The following is a 27,994-nucleotide window of genomic DNA, read 5'->3' as shown; positions in this document are numbered from 1 at the left end:
GTGGGGTGGTAGTTTCTTTGAACTGGGATCTAATCAAGGATGACATTAAGTTTCTAGGTCTCTTGGTTAATCGGTTGTTATTACATACTGTTGAGTCAGTACTGACTTATAGTGACAACAGAATGAAATCTGCACAGTCTTATCATCCTTCACCATCCTTAAAATTGTTGCTGTTTGAGCCCATTGTTGCAGCCACTGTGTCAATCCATTTCCTTGAGAATCTTTTTCTTTTTCATTGGTCCTCTACTTTACCGAGTATAACGTCCTTCTCCAGGGACTGGTCCCTCCTGATAACATGTCCAAAGTACATGAGACACAGTCTTGCCATCCTCTCTTCTAAGGAGCATTTTTGGCTGTACCTCTCCCAAGACAAGATTAGTGTGTCCATTCTTCTGACAGCCCATGGTGTATTCACTATTCTTCACCAACACAGTAATTCAAAGGCATCAATTCTTCTTTGGTCTTCCTTATGTATTGCCTAGCTTTTGCATGCATGTGAGACAATTGAATATACCATGGCTTGGTCAGGTGCATTTAGTCCTCAAACTGATGTCTTTGCTTTTTAACACTTTAAAGCGGTCTTTTGCAGCAGATTTGCCCAATGCAATATGTTTGATTTCTTGACTGCTGCTTCCATGGGCATTGATCGTGGATCCAAGTTAAATGAAATTCTTGACAACTTCAATGTTTTCAGTTTATCATGATGTAAAGGAGGCCCTGGTGGTGCAGTGGTTGTTCTCTGAAAGGTTGGTGCTTTGAGCGCACCAGCTGCTCCATGGGAGAAAGCTGTGGCAGCCAGCTTCTGTAAAGATGAAGCCTTAGACATATGAGCTAAACATTTACATTAGGTAGATGCACTCCTTGGAGAGAACAATCATGGGAGAATAGAAGGGCTGTGTATGCACAGAGAGACAGCTTGCGGGCCAGGAGTGCATGGGAGGGAAGGACACAAGGAAGAGGTAACTATGGGGAGGAAGTGGGAGGGAAGCTCTTGCATTGTGGGAAATTTCAGTCAAAGTCATGAGACAAAGTGTACGTGAGCTGCTGTATGGAAAGTGAATTTGCTCTGTAAACTTTCACCCAGATCACAATGGGAAAAAAAAAGGATTATAGCCTTAGAAACCCTGTGGCGCAGGTCTGCTCTGCCATATAGGTCGCTGTGAGTCAGAATAGACTCAATGGCATTGGGTATCATGATGTTGCTTATTGGTCCAGTTGTGAGGATTTTTGTTGAGTACATAATTCATACTGAAGGTTGTAGTCCATTTGATTTTCATCAGTAAGTGCTTCAAGTCCTCTTCACTTTCGACATGCAAGATTGTGTTGTCTACATATCTCAGGTGGTTATCGAGTCTTCCTCCAATCCTGATACTGCGTTTTTGTTCATATAGTCCAGCCTCTCAGATGATTTGCTTAGCATACAGATTGAATAAGTATGGTGAAAGGATACAGCCTTGATCACACCTTTCCTGATTTTAAACCACGCAGTATCTCCTTGTTCTATTCGAACCACTGCCTCTTGGTCTATGTACAGGTTCTGCATGAACTCAATTAAGTGTTCTGGAATTCCTGTTTTTCCTGCCAACCTTCTCTTTAGCAGTCAGATGCCTTAGGCACTATGCCACGAGAGGTCCCTTCTCAGTGGGAATCTAGAACCCCATAAACCTGTTGCCATTGAATGATTTTTTTTTTTTTTTTTTTTTTTGACTCATAGCAGCCCTATAGGACAGAGTAGAACTGCCCTGTAGGGTTTCCAAGCTGTAATCTTTACAGAAGCTTACTGTACATCTTTCTCCCTCTGAGTGATTGATGAGTTCCAGCTGCTGACCTTTCACTATGTAGCAGAGCAGTTAACCACTGCATCACCCAGGCTCCTTAATCTGGAACAGTGGTTCTCAAACAGTGGTCCTGGGACCAGCAACATCAAGGTCACCTGAGAGCTTATTAGATTATGTACATTTTGAGATTTCATCCCTGACCTACTGCATCAGGGTCTCTGATTGAACCTGAATTCCAACAGTCCCGCCAGGGATTCTGATGCTTAAGAACCAAAGGTGTGGAAAGAGTCCCCCTTCCTTTTTCTTTGACACACTCTTTTGAAAAGACCAGGCCAGATGTCTTGCAGAAGGCCTCAGCGGCTCTTTTTGTCTGGTTATTTCCCCATGGTGATGCATGATATGTCCCTCTGTCCCCCATTTTTCTGCTAACTAGGAGTCAGATCTTACGGTGTGATTAGAATTGAGCTAAGTACTGTGTTTAGACCTGGGATGCTGGGTGCTTCATAGTATATCTCAAGAGGCCCATGTCTGATTTTTCCCAAATTAGTGATGCTGGGTTTGATCACTGCATTAAAGTGACAACAGCCAGTTTTCTCTGTGGTAGAGGTATGCATCCGCAGGGTGATTTTTTTTTTTTTTTTTTTGGTACTGGGCAAGTAGGTATCCAGTTCCCCAACAACCTTTAACCTAATAGTTTTATTATATTAGTGCAGGTAGTTTCTGTATGTGTCAGGTCAGGTTGATTAATTGTGTTGGCCAAATCTTCTGTATCCCTTCTAATTTTCTTATTTGCTTGCTCCATCAATTACTGAGAGAGATAAATTAAGATCTTCAACATTTATTTCTATGTTTTGTTTTATGTATTTTGAAACTATGCTATTAGATGCATAAACATTTAAACCTATTGCTGTCAAGTGATTCCAACTCTTAGTGACTGTGGTGTAGTAAATTACTTAGTCTGGCTTTTCTACCCATAAGTCTTTGTAAACTCCAAGGTGGGAATTGCTATTAGCAACTGAGGAGCTCCTCCTGATTGCTAAAGTCACCCACCTGGGTTATTTCTGTTGGGCGTGGCACAATACAATGTTCTGGGAGGTGCCCACTCTCTCTCAGGTGCTTAGAGTTCTGATGCTATGATTGGCTAGTTGGTCACTCTGCCAGGCTCAAAAGGAGGCCTCCTACAGGCAGAACTCGCTCTGACTGCTGGTTGGGGAAGACATGCTGCGGAAAGAGACACACACCCTGGAAAGAGACATGTGCTGCTGGGAAAGAGGCGCAAGAGACATGCATCGCTGAGTGAGACACCGAGAGACCAGCACTGCTGGGAAAGAGACTGTGAGAGACTGTTGGCTGAGGGACGGTGGGCCGGGAGAGAGACTGAGCGTTCTTCCTGAATTTGAATTGTAGCCTGTGGCGCTTCCCTAATAAACCCCATAATCTGTGAGTTCTGTGTGGCCACTGCAGTGAATTATCGAACCCAGGAGAGAGGTGGTGGTGCTTTGGGAGGAACGGTTGGTGAAAGGGCTGGAGGGAGGCAGCATGTCTGGCCTTGCAGTAATAGGCCTTGGGTTAGTGGTGGTAATCCTGTCTTCCTCTTGTAAGGTTAGAGGAGGTCAGAACATGTGGCCTCCTTGCCGTTTTTGTAGTGACCCTGTAGGACAGGGTTGAACTACCCCATAGGATTTCCTAGGCTATAATCTTTACAGAAGCAAACTGCCTGTCTTGCCCCAAGGAGCAGCTGGCGGAGTTGGAACTTCTAACCTTTCAGTTAGTAGTCAAGGGCTTAACCAGTAGGCCACCAGGGCTCCTTGGGTAAACATCAGGGAATTTTATCTTGCTAAATTGATACCTTATCATTTAAAAACATTCCTCTATCTCTTGCCTTAAATTCTACTTTGCCTGTTGTTAATTAACCCTGCCAGCTTTCTTTTGGCTAGGGTTTGCACGATATATCTTTTTTCATCCTCCTTTTGTTTTCAACCTGTCTATATCCTTATGTTAAATTAAGTCTTTTATAAAAATGGCATATGGTTGGAGCTGAGTGTTGTTGTTGTTCGTTGTTTATTTTAATCTAGTCTGACAGTGTTTGTCTCTTAATAGAATTGTTTAGTCTGTTTTCATTCAATGTGTTGCTGATGTGGTTAGGTTTAAGTCAACCATCTTGCAGTTTATTTTTCATTTGTCCCATCTGATCTTTGATCCTTTTCCCCTTTTTCTGTATTCTTTGGGATTACTCAAGTATTTCTTACTCTGTTTTCTTCTCCTGTATTAAATTTTTAGTGTAATACATTTTTTTTCCTTTTTTACCTGCTTTTTGAAACACTCAAATGTGTTTGTGGAATGGCAATGGCATGGTGGGATCATGGGGTCACAGTGTCTCTGGGCAGGCAGGCAACCCAGCCACAAAGGGTATTTCCAGTGGGGACACACCATGGTCTAGGGTCTGGCTTACAGCCTCACAGGCTTGAAACCAGATCTAGTTGGTACTTCCCACACTCCTGGGACTTGAGTGCGACTTGTACACACAGAGTAGCCCCCAGCTGGACGTGTAGAACCACAATGCCACCTCATCATTTACAGTGAGATTGTGTTCAGGCAGAGAGCTTGGTCAGCCCTTCCTTTCCCATCATCAGTAGGTTCCTGGGAAGCTTGCTTTCACCAGAAGGGTAGCAGGTGAAATTGGGAACAGGGGAGCTGGTTAGAGGTAGGATGGGCATTGAAGGACTCGGGCTCTCATGCCAGCTGAACAAGGCCCCGCAGCCTTTGGTACAGTCTGGTCATGCCATTCAGCTGGACACACCACCTCTGGCCAGTGTGTGGTGGATGCTGTCAGGTGCTTCCCAGAAAACCATTCTCTCCCGACCTCTTGCTGAGGATATGTTCTATCTTTATATCCCTTAATAACTTTCAGTCCCACCCTGTCATGTTTCAGGAAATTTGCCGATCTCTGCTCCATTAGGTGTTGATTTTAGTTTAGCTTTCAGGGACTCACTGATTCATCAGTTCTTTTGGGAGCTACCCATGGCCCCCCCATGCGACTTATGACAACTTTTATCAGCACTGTGTGTTTAGGGTGGGGAGTGTAACATGGGGACTCAAAAGCTGCGATTAAAACACTGAAAAACAGCAACGTGGGCTTCAGCACACCTTCCTGTGAGGTGTTCAGCAGCAGAGCTCCTTATTCCACTGTTACTTTATGTAAATAGCACAGAGTTCTTGAGGGGAAAAAAGCACGGTCTTGTTTTTCTCTTCAGTTCGGTACCAGCCTGAGGTTCCAGGGCTGGTGGGGACCAGCTCTACTCCTGCCCCAAGTCTGCCTGACAGCCTTGGTCTCCCCCTCTGTAAAATGGGCTGTTAGTTCCTCCCTCTAGAGACTGATGAGGACTAAAGCCCAAGTCTTTCCCACTTGAGACTAAAAAGCCAAGACAGTTGTCACTGTTGTTCCCTGCTGGGATCAGCAAGTCTACCTTATGATGAAAATAGAGTGCAGTGTTGGGGCATCTTTGCTGAGATTGACTCCCAGAGGTTCCTGGGGCAGGAGTCGTGATGGTCTTGAGCTATTAGTGAGTCCCTCTCTGTGGATCGTGGAGCCCCTGGGTGGGAGGAGAGAGCCTGAAAGTTGTCTTGGCTACCACCCCTACCCGGGGGAAGGCTGGAGAAGAGCTCTGGGGCCTCTGATCTGGCCCCTTGGGGATGGGCATGGGGCAGTCTGTCCTGTCTTCCTGACCTCGGCCTGCCCTGCCAGAGCAGGAAGCTCAGGGTTGTACAGCTTTGATCTCACGGTCTGCGGTCAGTCCCCAGGGCTAGCTGAGACAGGGATAAATCCTGGTGGCTCGGTGGCCTGATGCTTCTGTGCTTGCCCTTTTTTTTTGGGGGGGGGGGCAGCAAGCCAAGGCCTTTCATCTTTGCCGAGTCTACTTTTGTAGACTTTTGTTCTAAAGGCAGAGCTGAGGCACCAGCCTCCCTGGGTGGCACGTAGGCAACTCTTTGTTGAACCAGTGGCTCTTAGCTCTGAGGAGCGCTGCTGCCACTGCCTGCAGACCAGGGTCGGTGCAAAAACGACAAGGAGGCCACATGTTCTGACCTCCTCGAACCCCACAAGAGGAAGACAGAATCACCATCAGCAGCCCAAGGCCTATTCCTGCGAGGCCAGACATGCCACCTCCCTCCAGCCCTTTCACCAACCGTTCCTCCCAAAGCACCCACCACCTCTCTCCTGGGTTCGATAATTCACTGCAGTGGCCACACAGAACTCACAGATTACAGGGTTTATTAGGGAAGCACCAGGCTACAATTCAAGTTTAGGAAAAACGCTCAGTCTCTCTCCCAGCCCACGATCTCTCTCCTAACAGTCCCTAACAGTCTCTCACAGTCTCTCTCCTAACAGTGAGTGTCCCTCGGTGTCTCACTCAGCAATGCGTGTCTCTTTCAGCAGCACATCTTCCTCAGCCAGCAGTCAGAGAGTTCTGCCTCTAGGAGGCCTCCTTTTGAGCCCCACAGAGTGGCCAAACCAACCAATCATAACATCAGAGCTCTAAACACCTGAGAGAGCGACCCTCCCAGAACATTGCTCCAGTGCCACTACCAACAGAAATACCCCAGGTGGATAACATTTACAATCAGGAGCTCTTCAGTTGCTCACAGCAAATTCCACCTCGGAGTTTACAAAGACATATGACTAGAAAAGCCACACTAAGTAATACACTACACCGCATCGGATTTCAGAGCCAGGTTGGCAGCCAGCTAACCGGAATAGGTTTGCTTCCTGACTAGGATTAGGGTTAGGATTGCTTGTGGATCTCTGCCAGATATGTGAGGAGCCAGAGTGGTGCAGGGGATCCATCCACTCCCTGTGGACCCAGGGCCATTAGCATCCATGAGTTACTTCCCTAAACCGAATCTTCTGTCATCCTTGGGAGAAACCCAGGGAAACCCTGACCCAGGCCCTGGGCTTACTGGGGGTGTAATGTCCCCCACACTCCCAAGCCTGCTCAGCTCAGCTCAAGCAGCAGGCTAGGCTTGTCCCCCACACTAGGCTTGGTTTGTGTCCACTCTCCCCCACCCCCCATCTTCCCTGCAGTGGTGTTCCACGTGTGCCCGCGGTATGCCTCGCTGTGAGGGAAGCTGGGATGTGCCCGCCCAGGCTATTTTTACCTAGCCTTGTCCCCACAGAGCTATTCTTTGGCTCCAAGTTACTGCCTGGGGAATGGAGCCGTTGCCAGGGCTGGGGGTGGATGAGCCAGAGCTTCGAGCCTCCTGGACTCCCTCCCTAGGCAGCATCTCATCTTAACACTTATTAAAGGGTGTAATTAAAGTGCAGAGAGACCTTCCAAGAGAGTGAGCAGAAGAGGGCTCTGGTGGGGAGAAAGAGGCACCCGGTATTTGGAGAGCAGGCTTTGAGACTTGCAAAAGTCCATCTTCCAGAAGCTAAACTCAGCTCCTTCCATCTGGGTGTGCCACTGGAGCCAGAGGGAAAGTGTTCCCTGGGAGCTGACAGAGGCCAGATGACACCCCTGGTTGTCCTTCCTCTGCACAATGACGATAACAGCTCAGAATTGTTGGGTGTGTGTGTGTGGTTTTTTTGAAAAATGTTATTGTGATTTGTGTGAAAGCTTACAGAGCAAATTCATTTTCCATACAGCATTTCATACACAATTTGTTTCATGGCATTGACTGCAATTCCCCCCAATGTAACAACAGCTCTCTTCCCATTTCCTTCCTGTAGTTAATTCCTTCCCTGTGACTTTCTTTCCTAGGCATCCCTGCCCCCGTGAACAGCTCAGAATTCATGTGTACTTTGAGTGTGCTGAGTCTGGAAAGTGATTAGAACAGAAACCAACTAATTTAATCCTAGTAACTGATAACTTTATTTTATAGATGGAGAAACTGAGGCACTCAGGCGTTCAATAAACTACCTAAGGTTCAATAAGCTACCTAACTAGTAAGGAGTGGAGCCGGGATTTGAACTCAGTCCACCTCCAGAGCCTGCCCCGACAGCAGATGTCCCCCTCTGATCTTTGCTATGTTCTCAGCATCTGCAAGGTATGAGGCATTGTTGTAGATTCTCGACAGCAGTGCTCCCTACCTATTAAATAACTTATCCAAGGTCTCACAGCCAGTGGGTAGCCAAGCCAGAATTTGAACCCAGCCCTCAAGGTTCCCATGGTTGGGCTCTACCCAGCTCATCACAGCCCTACACAGTTTGGTTCAACAAGTACTCATTGATCACCTACCATGTTGTCTTAGTCACCTAAGGTTGCCATAACGAAAAATACCACAAGTGGGTGGCTTTAAAGAGCATAAATTTCTCACAGTTTTGGAGGCTAAGAGCCCAAATTTGGGGCATGAGCTCTAGGGAAAGAATCTTCTTTGTCTCTTTACATCTAGTAGCTGCTGGGGATTTTTAGTGTTCCGGGGCTTGTTAAATGTATCTTTCGTTCCCCCGTGTGTGTCTACCTCATTCTGCTCTTCTTATAAGATTCCACTCAGAAGTGATTAAGCTTACTCTAGTATAATATCATTAACGTAAAAGAAAACCTCTATAACCAAACAAGGTCATGTTCACAGGTTACAGGGCTTAGGAAGACTTCCACGTATCTTTCTGGAGGACACAGTTCAGTCCATAGCACGTGTTCCTCCAGTGATGCTAGCCATTGCGGGCTCAGACATAGAAATTCCCACGGTCCCTTTATGGTCTTCCCTCTCCCGGGGAATTATAGAGGTTCTGTCACCCAGAATCAGTGTCCTCTGTACATGAGCACTTTCATGACCAAGTTATTTTCTGCTCTGAATATTTTTGTTAAACTATGTGTTTTTAGTGATTGTTCATGCTGAAATCAAAGAGGAAAAAAATTTTTTGAGGTAACATGGATTTTTATACAATTGTGAGACTCATTGCCCCAAGTGGACTCTGGTGGTAGGACTGGTGGTATGAGACTTGTTTCTTCAAATTTGTGCATTTATACAGGCAGCAGCACATACTATAGCTGGGATAACTGGTTCCCAAGAAACTTGGGAGGCTGACATGTTGGTGGGCAGTATATATCCCAAAACATGAAAGGGTTAGCCACCAGGAAAATGCAGAGTAATGGTGTGTGTGATGAGATGGGTGAGGCCCAAATGAAGTCATAAAGCTGGGCCCCACCACACCCCCTCTGGAGAGTTTGGACAGTGAGGCTTTGTCAGCCACTCCGCGGCTTGGACATCTTCCCCACGTGTCTTGGTATCTTGGCCTTTCAGCTGCCATTGAATTCAGCCCTTGCCAACTTCTGCAGAGGAAGGCGTGACTTTGGGGCCTGCTAATGGGTCATGAGGCTCTTGAGACGGTAGAGTCCCCCAAGGACAGGCTGCTTGCCTCTAGGCTCCCTCCTCTGGCCGCAGCCGCTCCATCCAGCCTCAGCAGGAGACAGAATGGAGGTGGGGCTGTGGCACAGACGTGGCCCTGCCAGAAGGCCTGACTGGGGCCTGTTTCCCCAGGCCCGGCCTCTTTGAAAAAGACATCCCTCCTGCCCTTCTGCTGGTTGAGGACCTTGCTAGCTGACCAGCGGGGACCCTGTGGCTAAGGGACAGTTCAGCCCCCATAACACACAGCCCTGAGGCTGGGTCAGGATTTAATACCCCCACTGCTGCTGACTCTCTGATACTTGTGTAAATGATCATGTGTGACCCTTAAAGCAGCCCTCTAAGGTAGAGGTAATTGTCCCCACTCTAAAGATGAGGAGCCAAGACTCAGAGAGGTAGTTAGTCACCCTAGGTTACAGGGCTTGTAAGTGGCAGGGCTAGCTGGCACTAAACCCTTCCAGGCCCCAGAGCCCTTAGCTACCCCCTCACAGGGGTCTCCTGAGACTGCCATGGGAAACAGTGTCTGCCTTATTCCCCTTCACTCTTGGGACCCTCAGCAGGGGCAGGGAAGAAGGTGTGGTAGGGAAAGGATAGAAGGAGAGGACCCTGGGAGTGGTCTGGGTGCAGTGCCATCCAAGCCCAGGTGCCTGCAGTGCTGGCCCTGTGCTCCGGGGAACAGGAGCTCTGTGCTCAGGGCTGGCTCTGGGTCCCAAGGGTCCATGTCCCTAAAGGCACCCAAAAGACCACACACACCTTTCTGTGGAAATCCCAAAGAGGCTGTGCTAAGCACCAGGCCTGGATGTGTCCTGGGTGCTAGGAGTCACTATTGGTGACTAGATTGTCTTTTGTGGATGGATTCTGCGTGGCACTGGGGACCAGGGGCAGGGATCTCGCTGTCCTGGGCACAGACCCCACTCACGGTCACCTGGGTTGCTGGAAATGCAGCCCTATCTACCTACCTCTTCGTTCTCCTCATTCCCCTAACTACCCCTCCAGAGCAGGCTCCAGGACCAGGGACTGGGGTTTCTCTTGCACCCAGGGAAGGAGAGGAGGGCTGTGGAGGCAAACGATGTGAATGCTTACAGTGTGGCCTGGGACAAAGGGGCAGCTCTCTGGGCCTCAGAACACGGACAATATGCATCCTAATCCATCCTATCCCACTCCTCTCCCCAATCAGCCGGCTCTGGTGGGAAGGACCGCGCCACCTGGGGGCAAGTTCCCACTGCTGGGAATCAGCCTTAGATTTGTCCTGAACTCTGTTCTGAACTCTACTGGAATCTTGCCACAGGAGTAAAATTTGCCTCCTCAACCCCAAAGCAAATTGATCTGTAGATTCTCTGCATTTCCCCAAAGTCTCCCCATGCTGAGCAAGGCAACCTCTTCTCAGAATTGTTCACAAACACAGGGGGTTTCACGTGGGTCCTAGACTGGCCCAGGCACCCAGCTGGGGGTAACTTACATGCTGCCATGAGCAAGCATGTCTGAAGGCCTCCTCGAGAGAAACGCCGTGAGGTCAGTATTTTTATTATCAACAGGTTCTCCCTTTCCCTCTGCACCTTTATCCAAAACCAAAAAGAGAGAAACTGGCTCAGATGGGTTTCTAATGTGACTGGAAGTTCTCCCAGGCAGTGAGTAGGAGCTGGCCAGCTTGAGGGGGAGACGGGGAGGGTGCCTTCCATCTCCTCCAAGGGGCTGCCCTGCCCTGCCCTGCCTCCCTCTGTGAGGTGTTTGGGATGGAGCTGGCACTACACCCAGACCCTTCCCCAGAGGGCCCTGGGGAATGAGAGGTGGACCAGGGAACATAAGCCCTTGGGGATAGCTAGGGTGACCATGGCTACTTTGTCTAGGACAAATGCCAAGTCAGATGAGTCCTGAGATAGGCACAAACCTATACTGCCCTGGACAAAACAAGATGTATGGTTACTTATCACTGTCTTTATGCTATATGAACTTAGGAAAAACTGCTAGAGATGGTTTTGAAGTTTCCATTTGGCTTGGGCAAGTAATTATGGGTTGAATGAAAAGATGTTACTGTAGGGAGCAACTCATTGTAAGAGAAAAGGGTGGAGTGTGTGTGCTTAGTGGACTGTGTGTGTTCAGTGGATTGTGTGTTTAGGGGGCTGAGGGATCAGGACTTGGTGTCCCTAGTTTTAGGTCTCAACAGGGCCTTCTGTGCACAGGAAGTCCTAGGACAGCTACCCTCCGGCTCTGAGCCTCATCTTCCCCACGTGTCAGATGGAGGCATTGATACCTTCATCTTTGCCTTGTACACTCCATGGGGCTCTCACAGGGCTGTTGTAAGGATGGATGGTGTGTGCATGTGTGTGTGACAGAGACAGACAGGGGACACTTTGTAAAATGTGAGGCAGGAGTGGACTCCACTTAGGCTAAAAATCTGTCTGAGGGGCTGCTTAGGAGTCTTGTTGGGGAAGAAATGCTTGGGGGATATCTGAGCCCTCTTAGGGCTCTGCTGTGACTGAGACAAGCCACTTGAGGCCACTCTCTCCACCCCAGTTCAGGGGCATAGGCCGGCTGCCAGGAGCACAGTGCGTTGCGGGGCAGGAGGGGCAGTGGCCTGCAAGTTCCCACCTGTGAGTTGGGTGTCTCCGTGGGGCACAGTGCCCAGCAGAAATGTGGCCTCTGTGTCTTGGTGTCCAGTTAGCTAAACGTGAGTTGGCTCAAGGCCAAACCAGGCACCTGAGGAGCACAAGTCTGATCTCAGCCTGGTATTGTGCCTGCCGTCTGGGAGCAGGGATGGTGCAGTCTCTGCAGGACCCCAGCTGACATGGTGCTGGGCAGAGCATGGGCTTTGGGGACAGCCAGTCCTCCAGGTTTCAGTCCTGGCCCCGCCACTGACTCCCACACAGCCCAAGGCAAGTCATGTCAACTACAAAAAGGAAGAGAGGAAGGCCAGCTCATAAGGCTGTGACAAAGACCGAAAGAAATACCCGCTTGCAAAATAGTGGCACCACAAAGCAAGCCCTCCTTGTAGGTGTTAACCCCCCCCCCCTTTTAGCTGGGCAGGTGAGAGGCATGCAGGTGAAGGAGTGGACTGTGCATTGCTGCCTCTTTGGGCCCTGGTTCTCCACAGAGGCATCTCTCTCTAGCCTTGTTTCCTTTGGGCATCATATAACACTAACCCAGACTTTTCTGACGGGGGTGAGAAGTGGGCAGGATGTAGAAGTTGCAACAGAAGGCAGCTTTCCTGGGCTTTCATAATACATCTCTCTAGAGGTCACTATCCTCATTGTCCCTCTGAGTTTTGACAATCCATGAAATGAGGCATCAGTGATAAACAGAACCAAGCACGTAGGGGCTGAAGACAAACGGGGTCCTCACCTACTGGCTAGAGGGCTTCTGCAAGCTGCTTCAGCTTTCTGGACCTCGATTTCCCCATTAGTAAAATGAGGCTAACAGGAACAATCCTGGAGGCATGAAACATAAATGAGGTAACTTAGCTCTCAGCTGAGTCTTCAGAATTCGGTGGCTGCTCCATAAATGTTGATTTCCTTTTGTTTCTGTTGGGATGTTACTTCAGGCTTGCAGATGAAGAGCTTGATTAGGGGACAATACATGATGGGTTGACACCACGTGAGACTGTCTTAGTGGCATTTTGTTGGAAAACAAAAAACCAAACTCACTGCTGTCAAGTCGATTCTGACTCATAGTGACCCCTCCTTCGGTTTCTGAGGTGGCATCTACAGAAGTAGATTGCTCAGCCTTCCTTCTGATGAGTGGCTGGTGGATTTGAACTCCCAGCCTTCTGGTTAGCAGTCAAATGCCTTGGCACTGTGCCACCAGAGCTTCTTATTGTTGGAAAGGGCCCTGTAAGCACTATAGGTGATCTTAATTACACAGCCCCTTGGCCTCCATACTCAGAGGGGTCTGGCTGGCTGATGCCAGTTTTACTGGTCTATCTTGTGATAAGCTGGTATCATGGCACAGATGAAACCAAGCCTATCAGTCACCATCTATTTTTAGCCCAGGGATCTCCCAGTGGAGAAGGGGATGTCTGCTCACCAGTGGCAGCAGGTAGCCACACAAATCTGGAAGGGCGCATCCAAGCCTGTCACCCACCCCTATCTAATTACCAGCTTCTTGGGATGTCTCTCATCCTTTCTCATCAAGCTCTTGTTCCTGTTATCCTTCTCCAAGTCTTGAGGGGTGAGAGCAAAGCATCTTTTATAGGGACCCTACCAGCCCCAGCTGAGGAGTACACTAAAAATCTTTGGGTACAAGTTGACATCTTGTAGGGGAAAGGAGATAGAATCATTGCCACCTACAAGGTACCCCATCCTCAGAGACAAAGTGGCCCTAGAGATGGTTTGCAAAGCCCTGCCCTTTGAACTAGAATGAAGCTAGAGCTCTTCTGCCATAAGATGGTTTTAGCAAAAGTTTCAGGCAAATGTGTACTGAGCACCAACACTGCCAGGCATGTGCTAGGCACTGTACACACCCATCAAGGACAAGTCTGACTCCAGGTTCAGAAGTTAAAGAGCTGGTGTTCTTGCTTCCCAGGATGGCTGCAGCAGTGGCTGGAGCAGACTGTACCCTCCCAGGCTGGTATCAACATCTGTGCTCATGACTTCTTTATCAAGGTCCCACTGTGTGCCAGTTATTTACGTGAAATGTCTTTTTTAATGGACACAATGCTCCTGTAAGATTCCATTGTCATTATTATTTACAAAGGAGAAAAGTGAAGTTCAGATTGCTTACCTGATGTGCCTAAAGTCAAGGAAGGCAGAGACTTCCCAATCCCATGCTGCACAGGATCCTACTAGGTCAGGGTCATTATTTTTGAAGGCCATTCAACATGGCTGTTTCCTTTAATCTCAGATCAGTTGAAAACTTTCTTGGAGCCCATTTGACTTCCTAATACAGCGTTTGTGATGGAGGTACCAATATCCTGACCAGATGCTCCAATGATGTGGCTGGCCTGGCTGCCCCACAGATCTCTGGGGCTTTCAACTCTTACTGGACTCTCATGAGTTGGCCCATGTGAAAAGCCTCCCAAGATGAATTGTCAGGCATTTTTATGCTTGGTCTAATGGTCTGGGCCTCCTTTCACCTAGCCCCTACTAACCCACTTGTGTAGGATGGAGAACACTGAACCTCACGGAGCTGGCTTTGCTCATTCTGTCCCCCTCTGTGTTTCCCAGGGCAGTGAGGTCCCAGGCCCCACCTTTGCCAATGGCGAGCTCATCTCCAGGGACCCTGGCTTCTTTCCTGAGGACGAAGAGGAGGCTATGACACTGGCCCCACCTGAGGGCCTGCAGGAGTCAGACATGGACAGCCCCATGGAGAGCACCCAGAGCTTGGAGGGGTCAGTCGGTATTCCAGCTCAGGAGAAGGATGTGGGGCTTGGAGGCCTGTTTCTGCCAGAGGACAAGTGAGTTAAAATGGCCCACACTCCAATATGTGGCTCTGAGCCTGAATGCATCTCCAGGCAGTAAACGTGAGACATGCTTGCGATGTTGAGATTTGCATCACAGTCATTACTTGCATGGATGTTTGGAATAGCAGAGATTTCTGAGCAACCTAAATGCTTAACAGTAGGTGTTGTTCTGGAATTTTAGGCAGGCACGCAAAGTTAAGTTTTAATTGATTGATTATTTAATGGTTTATGGGATGAAAGATCTGTTTTGTTTTTTTTTTAAAAGGCAGATTACAAAGATGTCCAGGAATTTATGGTATTAGTTTTATTAAAAATACATACCCATGTACTGTGAAATGCTACCTAGAAAGAATTATTCCAGACCTTTTAAGTAGTTATTTCTGGATGATGGGGTAATTAATAATTTTAATTGCTTTACATTGTTCTGCTGCATATCTCTATTTTTTTTATTGATCATGTGCTCTCAAAATACTATTTTTTTTAAGTTAACAATTTTTTTTTTTAATTTTTATTGTGATTTGGGTGAACGTTTACAGAGCAAATTCATTTTCCACGCAGTAGTTCATACACATTTTGTTTCATGACATCGACTGCCCTTTCCCACAATGTGACAACTCTCTTCCCACTTCTCAAAATAGGAAATATTATTTTAAAATAATATTTTTAGTGACATTGTCTGATGGGATAATATAGTCTTCTTTTAGGTGGGTGTCAGCAGAAGGGAGTCCATTCCATAGCAGCCCCCCACTAAATCTCTGGAGGGATGTTGTATGGGATGACAGAGGTTGAAGAAGCCGTGGGGGGGTGGGAGTGGCGACCCACCCATCAGTAAAAGGTGATGGTTACCTGTGACCCACAGAGATTTGGAACAGGAGCAGAGGGGTCTCACTATTAGTTGAACCATATGATACTGACAATTTTAAATAATTTTTACTTACATAAAAATCCAATTCATGTGGCTCATCCTAATACATGTTTTTCAGTACAGGGGTTCTCAAACTCCAGTGGTCCTGGGAGTCATGATATTCTCAGTGGGGCCCTTTGAAGTTGTTTATCAATTGAGGAAGTTCATCAGCTGTTCCTGTGACTAACCCACCAAAGGATAAATGGTCATGGACAGCAGACCACAGCAGTGGTCCTTTTGGCTAAGCATTTGCCACTTGATCTTGCCCAGTGGGACTAGTCACCAGGAATCAAGCCAGTAGTGGGTGCCAAAAGTGTCTTCATAAAATATATAGGAGAAAGAGCGAGAAGTGCTAAGGAACCTAAGTAAATAAATAAAATATGGTTGGAGTGTCGAGAGGAATTCTCTTGGAGCAGTGTTTAAGCATTCATCTGCTAAGCAAAAGATCAGTGGTTCAAATCCATCAGCCACTCCAGGGAGAAAAAAAAATGAGGCAGTCTGCTTCTGTAAAGAATTACAGCTTTCAAAACCCTGTGGGGCAGTTCTACTCTGTCCCATAGGGTCACCATGAGTCAGAATCAACTTGATGGCAGTGGGTTTGGTTTGGGTGTTTTTTTGGGTTCTGGGGAGACTTGACCTTGAGGATTCAGTCATTTAGATAGAAACTGGGCTTCCTCACTGCCATACCCATTTACACACTTCTTTCACTATTTCAAGTTTCCTGTTTTGAGTGCGGAGGCTTGGTGAGGTTGGGGAAAACCCTGATTTATGAGTAATGATATGCAGAAATTACTGCATAATGACCAAACTATTTTGACAGATGATGGGTTGTACTTCTCTCTGTTGTTAGGCTGTGGACAGGGTTCGACTAGCCCTGATAACCATTATCACCCACAAGAGACCTTAGAGCCGGGGGAGGGTCTGTGAACCTTGGGATTAGGCATCTTTGGGCCACAATCCCCTGCCTAAACTGGGAGAAGCTTGTCCCTAGTGGCTTACTTGTTGTTAAACTTCATTTCATTATCAAAGGAGTACATACCCGTTAAAGAAAACTTGAAACATATAAACGTGGAAAGAATGAAAGAGGGATAACTGACTTCACTCATAGTCCCACCACCCAATCACAAGCCCTGTCACTGTTTTCGTATTTTTATTTCCTACTTCTTCTCTGTTGACCTTTTCCATACTCAGTCTTACTGCATCTAAAACTTTGTATCCCAGCATTTTACTTACATTAATATTTTCACATTATTGCCAATATTCCTTGCAAACTTTTCAACAGCTATTGATATTCTGTAACTTGGTAATAGAGTCGCCGGGTGGTACAGATAGTTAAGCCCTTGGCTGCTAACTGAAAGGTTGGAAGTTCAGGTCGGCCTGGAGGTACCTCAGAAGAAAGGCCTGGCAATCCCCTCCTGAAAAACCAGTCGTTGAGAACTCTGCGGAGCTCAGCTCTGCTCTGACACACGTGGGCTGGCCTTGAGGTGGAGTCACTCGGCAGCAACCTAATAATTCTAATTTAATAGTTTAATTTACTAGTTTATAGTTTAATAGCTCTAGCCCTGTAGCTAAACCTTTAGGTGGTAACCAGTGTCTTCCAACTCTAGAATAGCATTGCTTTTGAATGTCTCTTACACAGAGACAGTTGCTGTGGTAAGATTTTCCCCTTAGGATAGGGTCCTAAAAGTGTCCAAAGGTACAAATTTAATCAGACTCTCGGCCTATAGCCCAGGCTAACTTTCTGGAAGGTCTGGTTTCCCTGCCACAGGTTGTAGGTGGGGCCTTGTTGACAGGCAGCTCTTCTAACCTGGGCCACTTTCTGACTGTCAGGTCTCTGGGCCACACTCCATCCATGACAACGTCAGACCTCTCCACACACTCCACTACCTCGCTCATCAGCAACGAGGAGCAGTTTGAAGACTATGGGGAGGGAGATGATGTGGACTGTGCCCCCAGTAGCCCCTGTCCCGATGATGAGACCAGGACCAACGTCTATTCAGACCTGGGGTCTTCGGTGTCTTCCAGGTAATGGCCTTGGTCTAGGATGGTATTTGGGGTTCAGGAAAAATGGCAGAACCAGTCTGTCCTCATCCTGGGGGTGTCAGACAGGAAGCCTGAGCAGACCGTCCTTTCTGCTAAGCAGCTGTGGGGTTCTGCCCCTGGGGTATGGGTGTGCTGCACTGGCGTTCTGACTGGGGACTTGGAGTTCCTTCTCCCCCCTTCCATCTTGAGAAGGAAACAATTAACCAGCCCAGGAGGCTGTGGGCTGGGGAAGTCTTTGTTGTCTTGCTACTTGTAACCTCAGTGTTGAAGGGTCCTTCCAGGTCACCTACTGTGCTACCTTCTCACCCTCTGAGTCATTATTGACTTGCTCTGACACTCTGTCACTTTATCTGTTAAACGGCTATAACTCACTGGTGTCTTCTCTTTGAGAGGATAGGAGGAGGATTGATCTGTGGCTGTATTTCTACTCCCCCTCCCCCACACACACATGGTCCAGAGGTTTGGGGGCATCAGGTAAAGGTGTAAGGGTTAAAAGTAAGCTCAGCAGGGTGGAGGACACAGATTGGCCGGCCCTGAGGAAGGCAACTTGTGCCCCTTTTATGAAATCAGTGCAGGGCAGACACCTAGGAAGATGCGGCACGTGTACAACAGTGAATTGCTGGATGTGTATTGCTCTCAGTGCTGTAAGAAAATCAACCTGCTGAATGATTTGGAAGCTCGGCTGAAAAACCTAAAGGCCAACAGGTGAGGCCCAAGGCCCAGTGCAGGGGCGGGGGGCTAAAGTGGGGCCCAAAGGGAGAAGTGGCAGGCAAGGCGGCCTCTATTTGGTCTTGGCAGGTAAGAGTGCTCTCAGAGTGGGCTTGGTTCCTGGGGTTGAAGAAACTGGCTCGAATTGTCCTACAACAGGAAAGTCAGGTGTTTCTTCTCAGAACCAAGCCAGGACAGAGTAAGGGAGTGGCCTAGAACCCTCTGTTCAGTGACTCTTCTTCTTTTTCTCTCTGTTTAGCCCCAACCGAAAGATCTCTAGCACGGCCTTTGGACGGTAAGGCTCCCTCAGGGCGGGGAGTGTTGAGAGCTGCCCCCTTCACTATGCTCTTGCGGCCAGGGTAGCCTGGCTTCATGCTGGCAGCCCAGAACCAGCCAGTGTCCTGCGTGTGGCTGACAAACAGAGTGGAGCAAGGCCATCCCAGAGCAGTCCAGGCAGAAGAGGAACATTCATTGATGAAAAAGAAGGGGCAGCTTCCTTCTCCCCCAGTCTCTTGTCCTTTCTGGTAGCAGCTGGTATCTCCAAACCCTCCACCTCAGGCAGGCTCCCCAGGGCTGTTGATCTCCTCCCCTCTGCTCTGGAGCTCACAGCTGTACCAGTAGAGACCCTGGGTTCCCCACTGGCCCCAGATCTCTGGGCACTTTGCCAGGGGACATCCTACAGACCACACCCAAGGTGTGGGGAGATGCCACTGAGTGCTCTGCTCCCTGGAAAGGGACCTTCGCCTAGCCTAGGAGCTGGGGGTGGGATGGCTTCTTGGTTGAGACCCTGGCTGCTGCCTGTCAAGGAGGGAAGAGGGTGTCGACTGGGGGGGGGGCAGCTAAATTATACCTCAGACACAGACCACCTTGGCAAACTATCTACTCTTTTCCAGTGCTACCCACTAACCCTGCCCTGCGAGGTCTGGGTGGGTCTCCCTCCTCTTCCCTCTTCCGCAGAGTCCCCAGAGATGTAGCAGAAGCCAGCATAATAGAGGGGGCCAAATCATGCTGGGCTGCCTGAAGGAGGCTAGGCCCCCTGTCGGATCTCTGGAGCCAGCTTGCCTTTTCTGGGCGGTTTTTGTGCTGGAGGACGGGGGTGAGAGGCTCATATGCCAACTCTGGCCACCTGGTAGGGACTGGCTGGAACACCAGTTTGCAGAGGGTTCTCAAGCAGCAGAAAGAGTTCTGTGATTGATTGGCCATGTCTGTCAGGGGCTCGGGATGGGGCATAGCAGCCCTTTTGCCCTCCTCTGAGCTGGGTGATCTGTTAGGTTCAGAGGTCAGCCAGCGCTCCCCTCCCCTGGCTGGGAGAGGATGGCCTCCTTACAGGGGTTCCTGGCTGCCTCCGGGCTGCTGAATGCTTGCCAAGCCCCCAGCCTGATCAGGACCCTCAGCCTCTGCGGAGCTTCTGCAGCCCGACGACCCTTCCTCCATCCCTGCAGGCAGCTCATGCACAACAGCAACTTCAGCAGCAGTAATGGCAGCACTGAGGACCTGTTCCGGGACAGCATTGACTCTTGTGACAACGACATCACGGAGAAGGTGGGCCTGGGAGGGTGGAGAAGGGCCTTCTTGGTGGGTTTCCTGGGCGTAGTGGGGGTGCTCTGGGCTGGTGTCTGGGGACTTAAGAGGCCCTGGTACTTGCTCAGGGGTGGAGGGTAGGTGGCCCTGATGAGGTGAGCACATTCACACTCATCCCTGCTCCCACCAGATGCAACTGTCCATTCTCTTCATGCTCATTCAGAGACCCTGGCCATCAGGCCCAGAGTTTCTAGGTTCTCAGTCCTGGGGACTCAAAGGTCTCTGCTGCCTCCCTCTCCACCCCCTTCTGCAGGTGAGCTTCCTGGAAAAGAAGGTGACAGAGCTGGAGAATGACAGCCTGACCAATGGGGACCTGAAGAGCAAACTGAAGCAGGAGAACACCCAGCTGGTACACAGGTCAGGGCAGGCTCTGCCTTTTGGCTGTGCCTGGGGACTATAGGGACTGGCTCTGTTGCTAGGGCCCCTAAAGGTGGTAACCCACATGGAACTTCTAGTTCACAGGTCTGTGACCCCTTTGCCCCTTGACACATGACCTGCCCATGTCGGGACCAGGGGACAGGCAACAGGTCAGAGGTTGACCTTAACCCTAGGTCTGCAGGCCTGGGGCTGGTCTAAGGTAGGAATTGGAATTGGCTATCCTGACTCTGTCACATGTAATGAGAGCCTGGCCTCCCTTGCTGGGGGACAAGCTTTGCAGAGGAAGAGGACAGTGTGAATGGGGGAAAAGGGCCAGGCATTTCTCTGCTCCCTCCAATCGACTAAGGGAGGAGCATAAACATTGTGTTCCCTGACCCTGACTGCCAGTGAGGCCGTAGAGGGAGAGTCTGAACTGCCCTCAACAAGCTGGCATGAAACTTAGTAAACTTATCCCAGTTCAGGGTCTGGTCCTCAACCTTGTTAGACCCAAAGATGGATTCTTTTGTACACCTAAAGTTAACCTCACAGGAGGACTATTGCCAGTGTCCTCAGACAATGTACCAAGTAGGGTGAGGGCCCAGGACTTGCCTGGCTTTGGAGTCAAGGTGTCCAGTAAGCTGAATAATTAATCAGAGGCTATTGGCCAGCAAGGAATAGGAGAAAAGAAGACATAAGATGTCAAGGCTGTTTCATTCAGGCCATGGTGAGGCCAGCTGCCTGTCCCTGCTCTGCCACTGAGAGCCCCACCTTCTCAGCTGCAGCTGTCCCCCCTCTGGAGGGGACTGCCATCTCTGCCTCTCCATGTTCCAAATTCCTCTGTCAGAGTTGTTGGCCCAGGGCCTCACATACACACCGTCACCCCTGCAGTGGGGCGGGGGAGGGGGGTTTGGAAGACTCAGGGTCTGGGGTCCCATGGCCACAGCTTGGGTTAAGAAGACTCAGGCACCCAGACTCACCCTGGACCTGAGTCGGTGCTACTCTCCTCAGGGTGCATGAGCTGGAGGAGGTGGTGAAGGACCAGGAGGCCATGGCTGAGCAGGCCCTGGAGGAGGCGGCGCGGCGCCACCGCGAGGCCTACAGCAAGCTGGAGAGAGAGAAGAGCACCGAGGTCGAGCTGCTCAACACAAGGTGACTCTTGCCCTCCTTGCTGGGAGTGGACCAGTGTGCTGGGCTCCAGGGCCTTCCTGCATAGCCTCTGCCCTCTGATGTGCTCTCGCACTCCAGGCACAGCGCTATGGGACAGGCACCCATGTTATAGATGTGACCCTGGGGGCTAAGACAGTCCTGCCTTGAGGCCGGTACTAGGCTCAGTGTCCAGGCTTGGAACTCCCCCTGCTGTCAGGTTCTCCTTGCAGATGGCCTGGGCCCCAGGGGCCAGACTAAATGGAAAACCATAGCCCCATGTTTCTTTGGGCTGCTGTGTCTCAGATATAGCTGTGGCCTCATTATTGGAACCTTGAGGCAGGCAGGGCAAGGAGCACTGCCCTGGGAATCTGGGTTGCTCCCCCAGTAGTTCCACGACCCTGTCACTTCCCTGGGCCTCATTTTCCCCATATGTCCTCCCCTCCCTGTCTCCTCCACAGGGTGGCTGTGCACATCAGAGCCCTGCACACAGGAGAGGGCTATGATGATGCCCCAGTGCTGTGTTTACTGCCGACTGAGGCCGAGGAGGCCACCTGGGGCCCTGGCAGAGAAAACAGCTGCCTGGGCTCTCATCAGGCCCCATCAGGCTCTGTTCTCTGAGCTGAGCCTTCCTGGAGTCTGCCAGGCCTAGCTGGGAGAGGAGGGGACTGGGAGGTGGGGCATGCTGCTGGGCAGATAGCTGGGAGTTGGACTCCCACCTTGCACCTTGTGGTTCTCAGGCAAGTGATAATGTCTCCCTGCTTCTTGAGGGCAGGCAGGGCATGTCAGATACACAGGGCAGCTGGCTTGTCTGAGACCAGCCTTGTGAACTTTGCTGACCAGGGCTTCATTTTAAATTTTCATTCACGTTCTAGAAGCTACTGCCTTGCATCTGTTTCTGGAGCCTGGTACCTCATTAAGCATGACTGCTCTCTACCTGCGTCTGACATCTGTGCAATTCACCTGGCCTGAGAGAGGTGGCTGATACTGGGTGGTGGAAGAAGGCAGTGTGAGCATGGGCCAGAAGGCCAAACACAGAAGCCAGCAGACTCCTGGCCTGTGCCTCTCTTGCACAGCTCCAGGGGTGCCACTCATGCGGAATGTCATGTAAATGGTGCTCCCAGAATCACACCATGTGCTCTGCTCCTCATGCTGCCCCCAGCTCAAGTCACCTGTGAGGCAGCCTTGGCAGAGTGAGGGCAGTGGGTCTAAATCCTTCTCTGACCTGGCCTGGGGTCCTCTCCCAGGCAGTCCAGAGGGCAGTGGAGACCAGGGACCATCTTTCCAGGAAGGAGGAAGTGAAAGGGAGGAAGGATGCCCCGCGGGAATCAGTGGCTAGAAATGATGCCACTGACACCCTGGGCCTGCACGTCTTCTCTCAGGCCATGTGAACTGACCTGGGTGCCTGGGTCTGTCTGCTTGGGAAGGCTCTTTAGGGCAGTCCTTCGTGAGCACTGACATAGAGGATCATTACTGTGGGAGCCAGTGCCTGTCGGCGCAGAGGCAGCTGACAGGGAGGGGCCTGGCAGGATGCGGCAGGTGGAGAAGGAAAAGCGGATGTGGTCTCTGCCTTCATGCTGCTCATTGTAACAGGATGCACTTATCACAAACAGCCACTGGAAAGTGCTCCCTCCTGCAGAAGACCACTCCCCCTGTGTGGTGTTGACCCCCTTATAAGAATATATCCCAAAAGGTTATGTTTTGACTCATAAATTAATGTTTTCTTTTATCAGAACAAATAATAATGACCATTACTGTGTTTACTGTTTTGCCCTGGCTGTCAGGAACCTCAGGGCTATGTTATCAGTTGGGATAGTTTATATTTTCTTCTCTGTGTGCGCCTCTTTCTCTGTTTCTGGTATCTTCCCTGCCCTAGGCAGTGCATTCTGTCAACTCACTATGAGCTAATCTCCATTCTGAGAGTTTTATCCTTCTTTTTTCCCCAGGGTACAGCAATTGGAGGAGGAAAATACAGAGCTTAGAACGACAGTGACTCGGCTCAAGTCACAGACAGAGAAGCTGGATGAGGTGAGCAGCCCGTCCGGGTGTCTCAGACTCGGCTGGTGAACCTAACCCATAGAAGGCAATGTCAGGCGTCAGGGGCCGTTGGCATCTAGTGTCAAAGGTGGCAGCAAAGAAATGCAACACGGTGTAAATAAAGAGCTGTTTCTCTGTATTTCTGACTTCCCGAGTTTTCTAGAGTAATATATTTTTTTTTACATAATGGGGAAAAGTACTGGTCTTAAGAAAGAAAGAAAGAGGTTAGCTTCTGTGTGGGCTGCCACGTTCTGTTATTTCAAGTTCCACCCGACATCAGTGAAGGACATTAGTGGCCTGGGAGTTTCTGGCTGTGTTTCTACATCATAGGGGATCTGGCCATTTTAAGCTGTGAGTTGGCAGACTCTGTCCAGGGAAGCTGGGCTGATTGTCCTTTTGCCATGTTGGGGTCCAGATCCCCAGGGAAGTCCTTCTCTGGGACCGGCTCTTGACCCCAGGGCCTCTTCCCCTCTGACTGGGTCTCCCTGGTCCCAGGAACGGCAGCGCATGTCTGACAGGCTGGAGGACACCAGTCTGCGGCTCAAGGATGAGATGGACCTGTACAAGCGCATGATGGACAAGCTGCGGCAGAACCGCCTGGAGTTCCAGAAGGAGCGGGAGGCGACACAGGAGGTGGGTTCCTAGCTGGGGCCCCAGGGCTTTTCCCAGCACCCCTGCTCCTGACATCTGGCCTCTCTCCCGTGCAGCTCATTGAAGACTTGCGGAAGGAGCTGGAGCATCTGCAGATGTACAAGCTAGACTGCGAGCGGCCGGGCAGGGGCCGCAGTGCATCATCTAGCCTGGGCGAGTTCAATGCCAGGGCCCGCGAGGTGGAGCTAGAGCACGAGGTCAAGCGGCTCAAGCAGGTGGGCCCTGGAGCCTCTGTCCGGTGGGAAGGGGGCCCAATGGTGAGGCCCACCCTGGCTGGCTGCATCCCAGCCTATAGGCTCCTGGGCAGCGACCATGGTGAGAGGGCCAAGAGTGTGGCGCACACTGTCACCCACATTTTCATCTGTTCCTCGGACTACCCTGGCTAGCAGTTTCATTTTACAGGTGGAGGACTCGCCTCTAGGGTGTGCCTGATGGAAACCCCAGGATCTTTTCTTTGTGTCCGTAAAAAAGAAATAGACACCGCTCTTCTGTGCTTGGTGCTTAGGGCCAAGAATGCAGCTGTGCCTGGCACAGATTAGGGCCTGGCTGTGTTGGTTTCTCCCAGAGGAGACCCTGAGTCCAAGCTTCCCTGTCGAGTGGGATGTCCCTCCTTCACTGGAGATCAGTGTGGGGTAGAGGAAGTGGAATAGGGAAGGGGCGATGACCAAGCGAGGGAATGTTAGGTGGGAATCCCACGCTCAGCCTGACCCTGGGGACGGGCGACTCTGCAGTGTGAATTGCACATCCACCTCAAGGCAAAGGTGTGGGTGGTTGGGCTCCCAAGCAGTCCTGAAACCCCCCGCCCTTCTCATCCATCCAGGAGGGGGCTCTGAAGGGCACCAGTTTGAGCGGAGAGGAGCCTTTAAGCAGACACAGGAGCATGGGGCTGGTAAACAGGATCTGAGCCAGGCAGAGCAAGGGCACCCCTAGAAGAGACTCCTACAGCACCGGACTCCTGGGAGAAGGAGCCAGGGAGATGAGCTGCCCTGCCCAGAGAGCCCAGAGTATTCCTTTTCCTCACCCAGGACCAGGGCTGGAGATGAGCCAGCGGGCAGGTAGACCCCTACCGAGGGCCTCCAAGGCTCCCACCCCGGCTCATTCATCCCCCAGGGAGGAGTGAATAGCCAGGAGCCATGCTGTATCCAGAAACACGGCTCCTCAAAACCGCATGAGCTCCCAGGACACCAGGCCTCTAGACAAGGCCCCAGCCCTTCTGCTCCCTTCAAGTCAGCAAAGTCCACATCCCCTATGGGCGTCCTGAGCTGGCCGTGATGTCCTGAGGGGATGGGGCTGGTGGGAGTCAGAGACAGTGGCTGCAGAAAAATGGGCTCCAGGGTGCTTCTGGGAGTTGATGGTGCCTTTGTCCTCCTTACCACAGGAGAACCATAAGCTGCGGGATCAGAACGACGACCTGAATGGACAGATCTTGAGCCTTAGCCTCTACGAAGCAAAGAACCTCTTTGCCACTCAGACCAAAGCCCAGTCTCTGGCTGCGGAAATAGACACAGCTTCGCGCGATGAGGTAACCGTGTCCTCCAGCTCTTGTTCTGGGACCAGAGCCCCTCCTCGTGCACATCCTGCCCCAACTCCCCACCTACCATGGTGACCACCCCACATGCCCAGAGCAGGAAAATGAGACCAGGGTTGACGCCACAGAGGCCCCATCCACAACTATGCCAAGGGACGGGGCAAAGCTGGAATGAAGCCCAAGGTCAGAGCTGGCCTGGAGAAGAGCCGTAACAGCACTGAGGGTGGGGAGAAAAGCCATTATGGGCAAAGCAGACATCTCACAGGGACCCTAGAACTTTAAATGCCAGTCTTGATTATAAATGCCTTAGGTCAGTGTCCTCAACCTTTATAAAAAGATGATCCACACCTGGGCTCTGTAGACCTGCGCACTCCTGGGTGGGTGCTGAGCCGCTGCCATAGAGTTACCCTGGCATCTGAGTGCTGAGGGTGCTCTTGGGACCGCCTTGCCCCAGGCCTCCTGAGCCTGTCGTTGGCACTGGCTCTCCTGCAAACCTGGGCTGAACCACTCCCCAGCCCCACCTCTGACCATTTCTATCCCATTCCCTGCAGCTAATGGAAGCCCTGAAGGAGCAGGAGGAGATCAACTTCCGCCTGAGACAGTACATGGACAAGATTATCCTCGCCATCCTGGACCACAACCCCTCTATCCTTGAGATCAAACACTGAGACAAGAGGGCTGGCTGCGGAGCAGCTTCAGGACCCAGGGACCAAGGGGCAAGACCCTGCCTGAGGATGCAGGCCCAGGCCTGGGCCTTACACTCACGCTGTAAATGTACCTTTGGCCGCTGTGCGTGACGTGTACTGGTGTCTGTGTGGGGCAGCCTGTGCTCGAGCATGGGGGTGTGGCTGAGGGCTGTGCTCATGGCACAGGGATAATACCTGCTCGGTTCGTGCACTTTGTAATACCTTTGCGCGGGGCAGAGGGGGCTGGAGGTGGAAGGAAGCAAGGTCTACTGTCATGAGGTACTGTAATAACAAGGACTGGATGCTTGTGTTTTAGATACTGAATAAAATGAGTCTACCTCTGGGGATAAGGATTTGGGGGGGAGGGGGAAGTCCAGTAAGAGGCCCTTTCACCCTACCCTATTCCCCCTAGGAGTAGGAGCAAAATTATCATCTCTTCCAGGAGTTTGAATCCTCAACAGCTATGTCCTCACCAACATCTTTGGCCTGGATCAGGCCACCTCTGAAGAACGGGGGTTCAAGCTCAGAGGCGAAAAGGGTGCTCTCCATGTGGGGTCCGTGTTCTGGCCCTGCCCCTAGATGGCACTGTCTGTCTGACTCGTGCACAGTGTGCCCGAAGGGTGTGGATTTGCAGAGGAGTGAACAATGCAGAAAACAGCTCCATTCTGCAGAGTTCCTGGCATTTTTTAAGTTCTTTAAGCACTTCCTCATTCCTGCTTACCTACCTCCCCTTTCTGTTTTTTCTTTTGAAGACAATGAAAAATAAGCAGCATTCACTTTGATATAAAATGAAAAGGCAGTTAGTGGATAGGGGCATCTGAGGCTGGCATTGGGCAACCAAAGAAGTGACTTTGGGGGAGAAGGGTCCACATCCCTGTTGGTTTCCTCCCCACAGCAGCATTTTAGAAGTGAGGTGCACGTAGGGACCATCTCGCCTGACCATGTGGTGATCTGTGAGCTGGCCCTGTTCTCTAGGCATCCTGATGATGGCAGGCCCTGGGAGCAGGCTCAGCTGAGTGGCAAGAGCACTCATTCCAACTTTGAGAGTCACACCTGTATTCAGTTCTCAGTAAAGGGGAGGGATGCCTGTTCTGCTGGTGGGGAGACCCAGTTGGGGAAACCTTCCATCCTCTGACACTAGGGGGTTTTAATGTGCTCTTTTGTCTAGAAACCTAAGGATAGATGTGGTATTTGAGTTTTCTGGTGTCTCTGATGTTTTTATGGTTTGTGGTTCGTTTCCTTCATCCAAATATATCAAAACATGTGTGCTCTTACTTCCCCCTCCCTGCAGTTTTTTTCTTCAGCGCTTCTAGTATTGAAAGGAAAGTTGAGGCATGTCGGGGATGGGCATGGAGGGGGATACGTACAAAGAGAAGAGAGAAGGTGCTAGAGGAGGAAGAGGGAATTGAGGATTTGGGTATGTTTCCTGCTCACAAAGGCAGGGCTGTGGCCAGGACTGACCTTCGTTCCATCCCAATCAATTTATGCTTCTGTTGGATTTTGGTCATTTCTTTTTAAGCACCTGTATGGGATTTGTTTCATGGTGCAAGTAATGGGGTTGAATTGTCTGGTCTGGGGCCACCCAACAGGAGGACTAGGCCAGGGGGGGTCTTTTGGGAGTCTCTTAACACCTTAGGTCCTCCGGGCTCCCAAGGACCTAAATGGAAGCAGGCATTGGAAAGGAAGAATGAGGAATGGATCTCCAGAGAATTTGCCATAGGCAGGAATGACCGTGAATTAAAGGAAGGCAGATGAATCAGGACATGGCCTTAGCCTGGGTTTTACATCAGTAAGTGTTCTGCAGAGAGGCCCCCAAGGTCAAGGAATGGGCCTGGTGGTGTG

The 27,994-nt window shown here is 50.4% G+C and overlaps 1 protein-coding gene across 1 annotated transcript in view; it reads left to right on the top strand.

The window, feature by feature from the left end:
* Positions 1-26,134, top strand: part of RAB11FIP4 (RAB11 family interacting protein 4) — a gene marked incomplete at its 5' end in the record, with an annotated part of 152,598 nt that extends 126,464 nt beyond the window's left edge. The window contains 12 exons of the mRNA XM_007937341.2: positions 14,279-14,508; positions 17,249-17,443; positions 18,032-18,166; positions 18,429-18,464; positions 19,612-19,711; positions 20,004-20,107; positions 21,116-21,256; positions 23,197-23,278; positions 23,783-23,920; positions 23,995-24,153; positions 25,317-25,460; positions 26,018-26,134. Of these exons, the coding sequence (XP_007935532.2) occupies positions 14,279-14,508; positions 17,249-17,443; positions 18,032-18,166; positions 18,429-18,464; positions 19,612-19,711; positions 20,004-20,107; positions 21,116-21,256; positions 23,197-23,278; positions 23,783-23,920; positions 23,995-24,153; positions 25,317-25,460; positions 26,018-26,134 (1,581 nt within the window). The remainder of the gene's footprint in view (positions 1-14,278; positions 14,509-17,248; positions 17,444-18,031; positions 18,167-18,428; positions 18,465-19,611; positions 19,712-20,003; positions 20,108-21,115; positions 21,257-23,196; positions 23,279-23,782; positions 23,921-23,994; positions 24,154-25,316; positions 25,461-26,017) is intronic.
* Between the last annotated feature and the right edge of the window lie 1,860 nt (positions 26,135-27,994).

This window comes from Orycteropus afer, unplaced genomic scaffold (assembly GCF_000298275.1).
Source record: "Orycteropus afer afer isolate SDZICR_OR568_19922 unplaced genomic scaffold, OryAfe1.0 scaffold00042, whole genome shotgun sequence".
Classification (NCBI taxonomy): domain Eukaryota; kingdom Metazoa; phylum Chordata; class Mammalia; order Tubulidentata; family Orycteropodidae; genus Orycteropus; species Orycteropus afer.
Note: the sequence above shows the minus strand (reverse complement) of the source record. Positions and strands in the feature narration are given on the sequence as shown.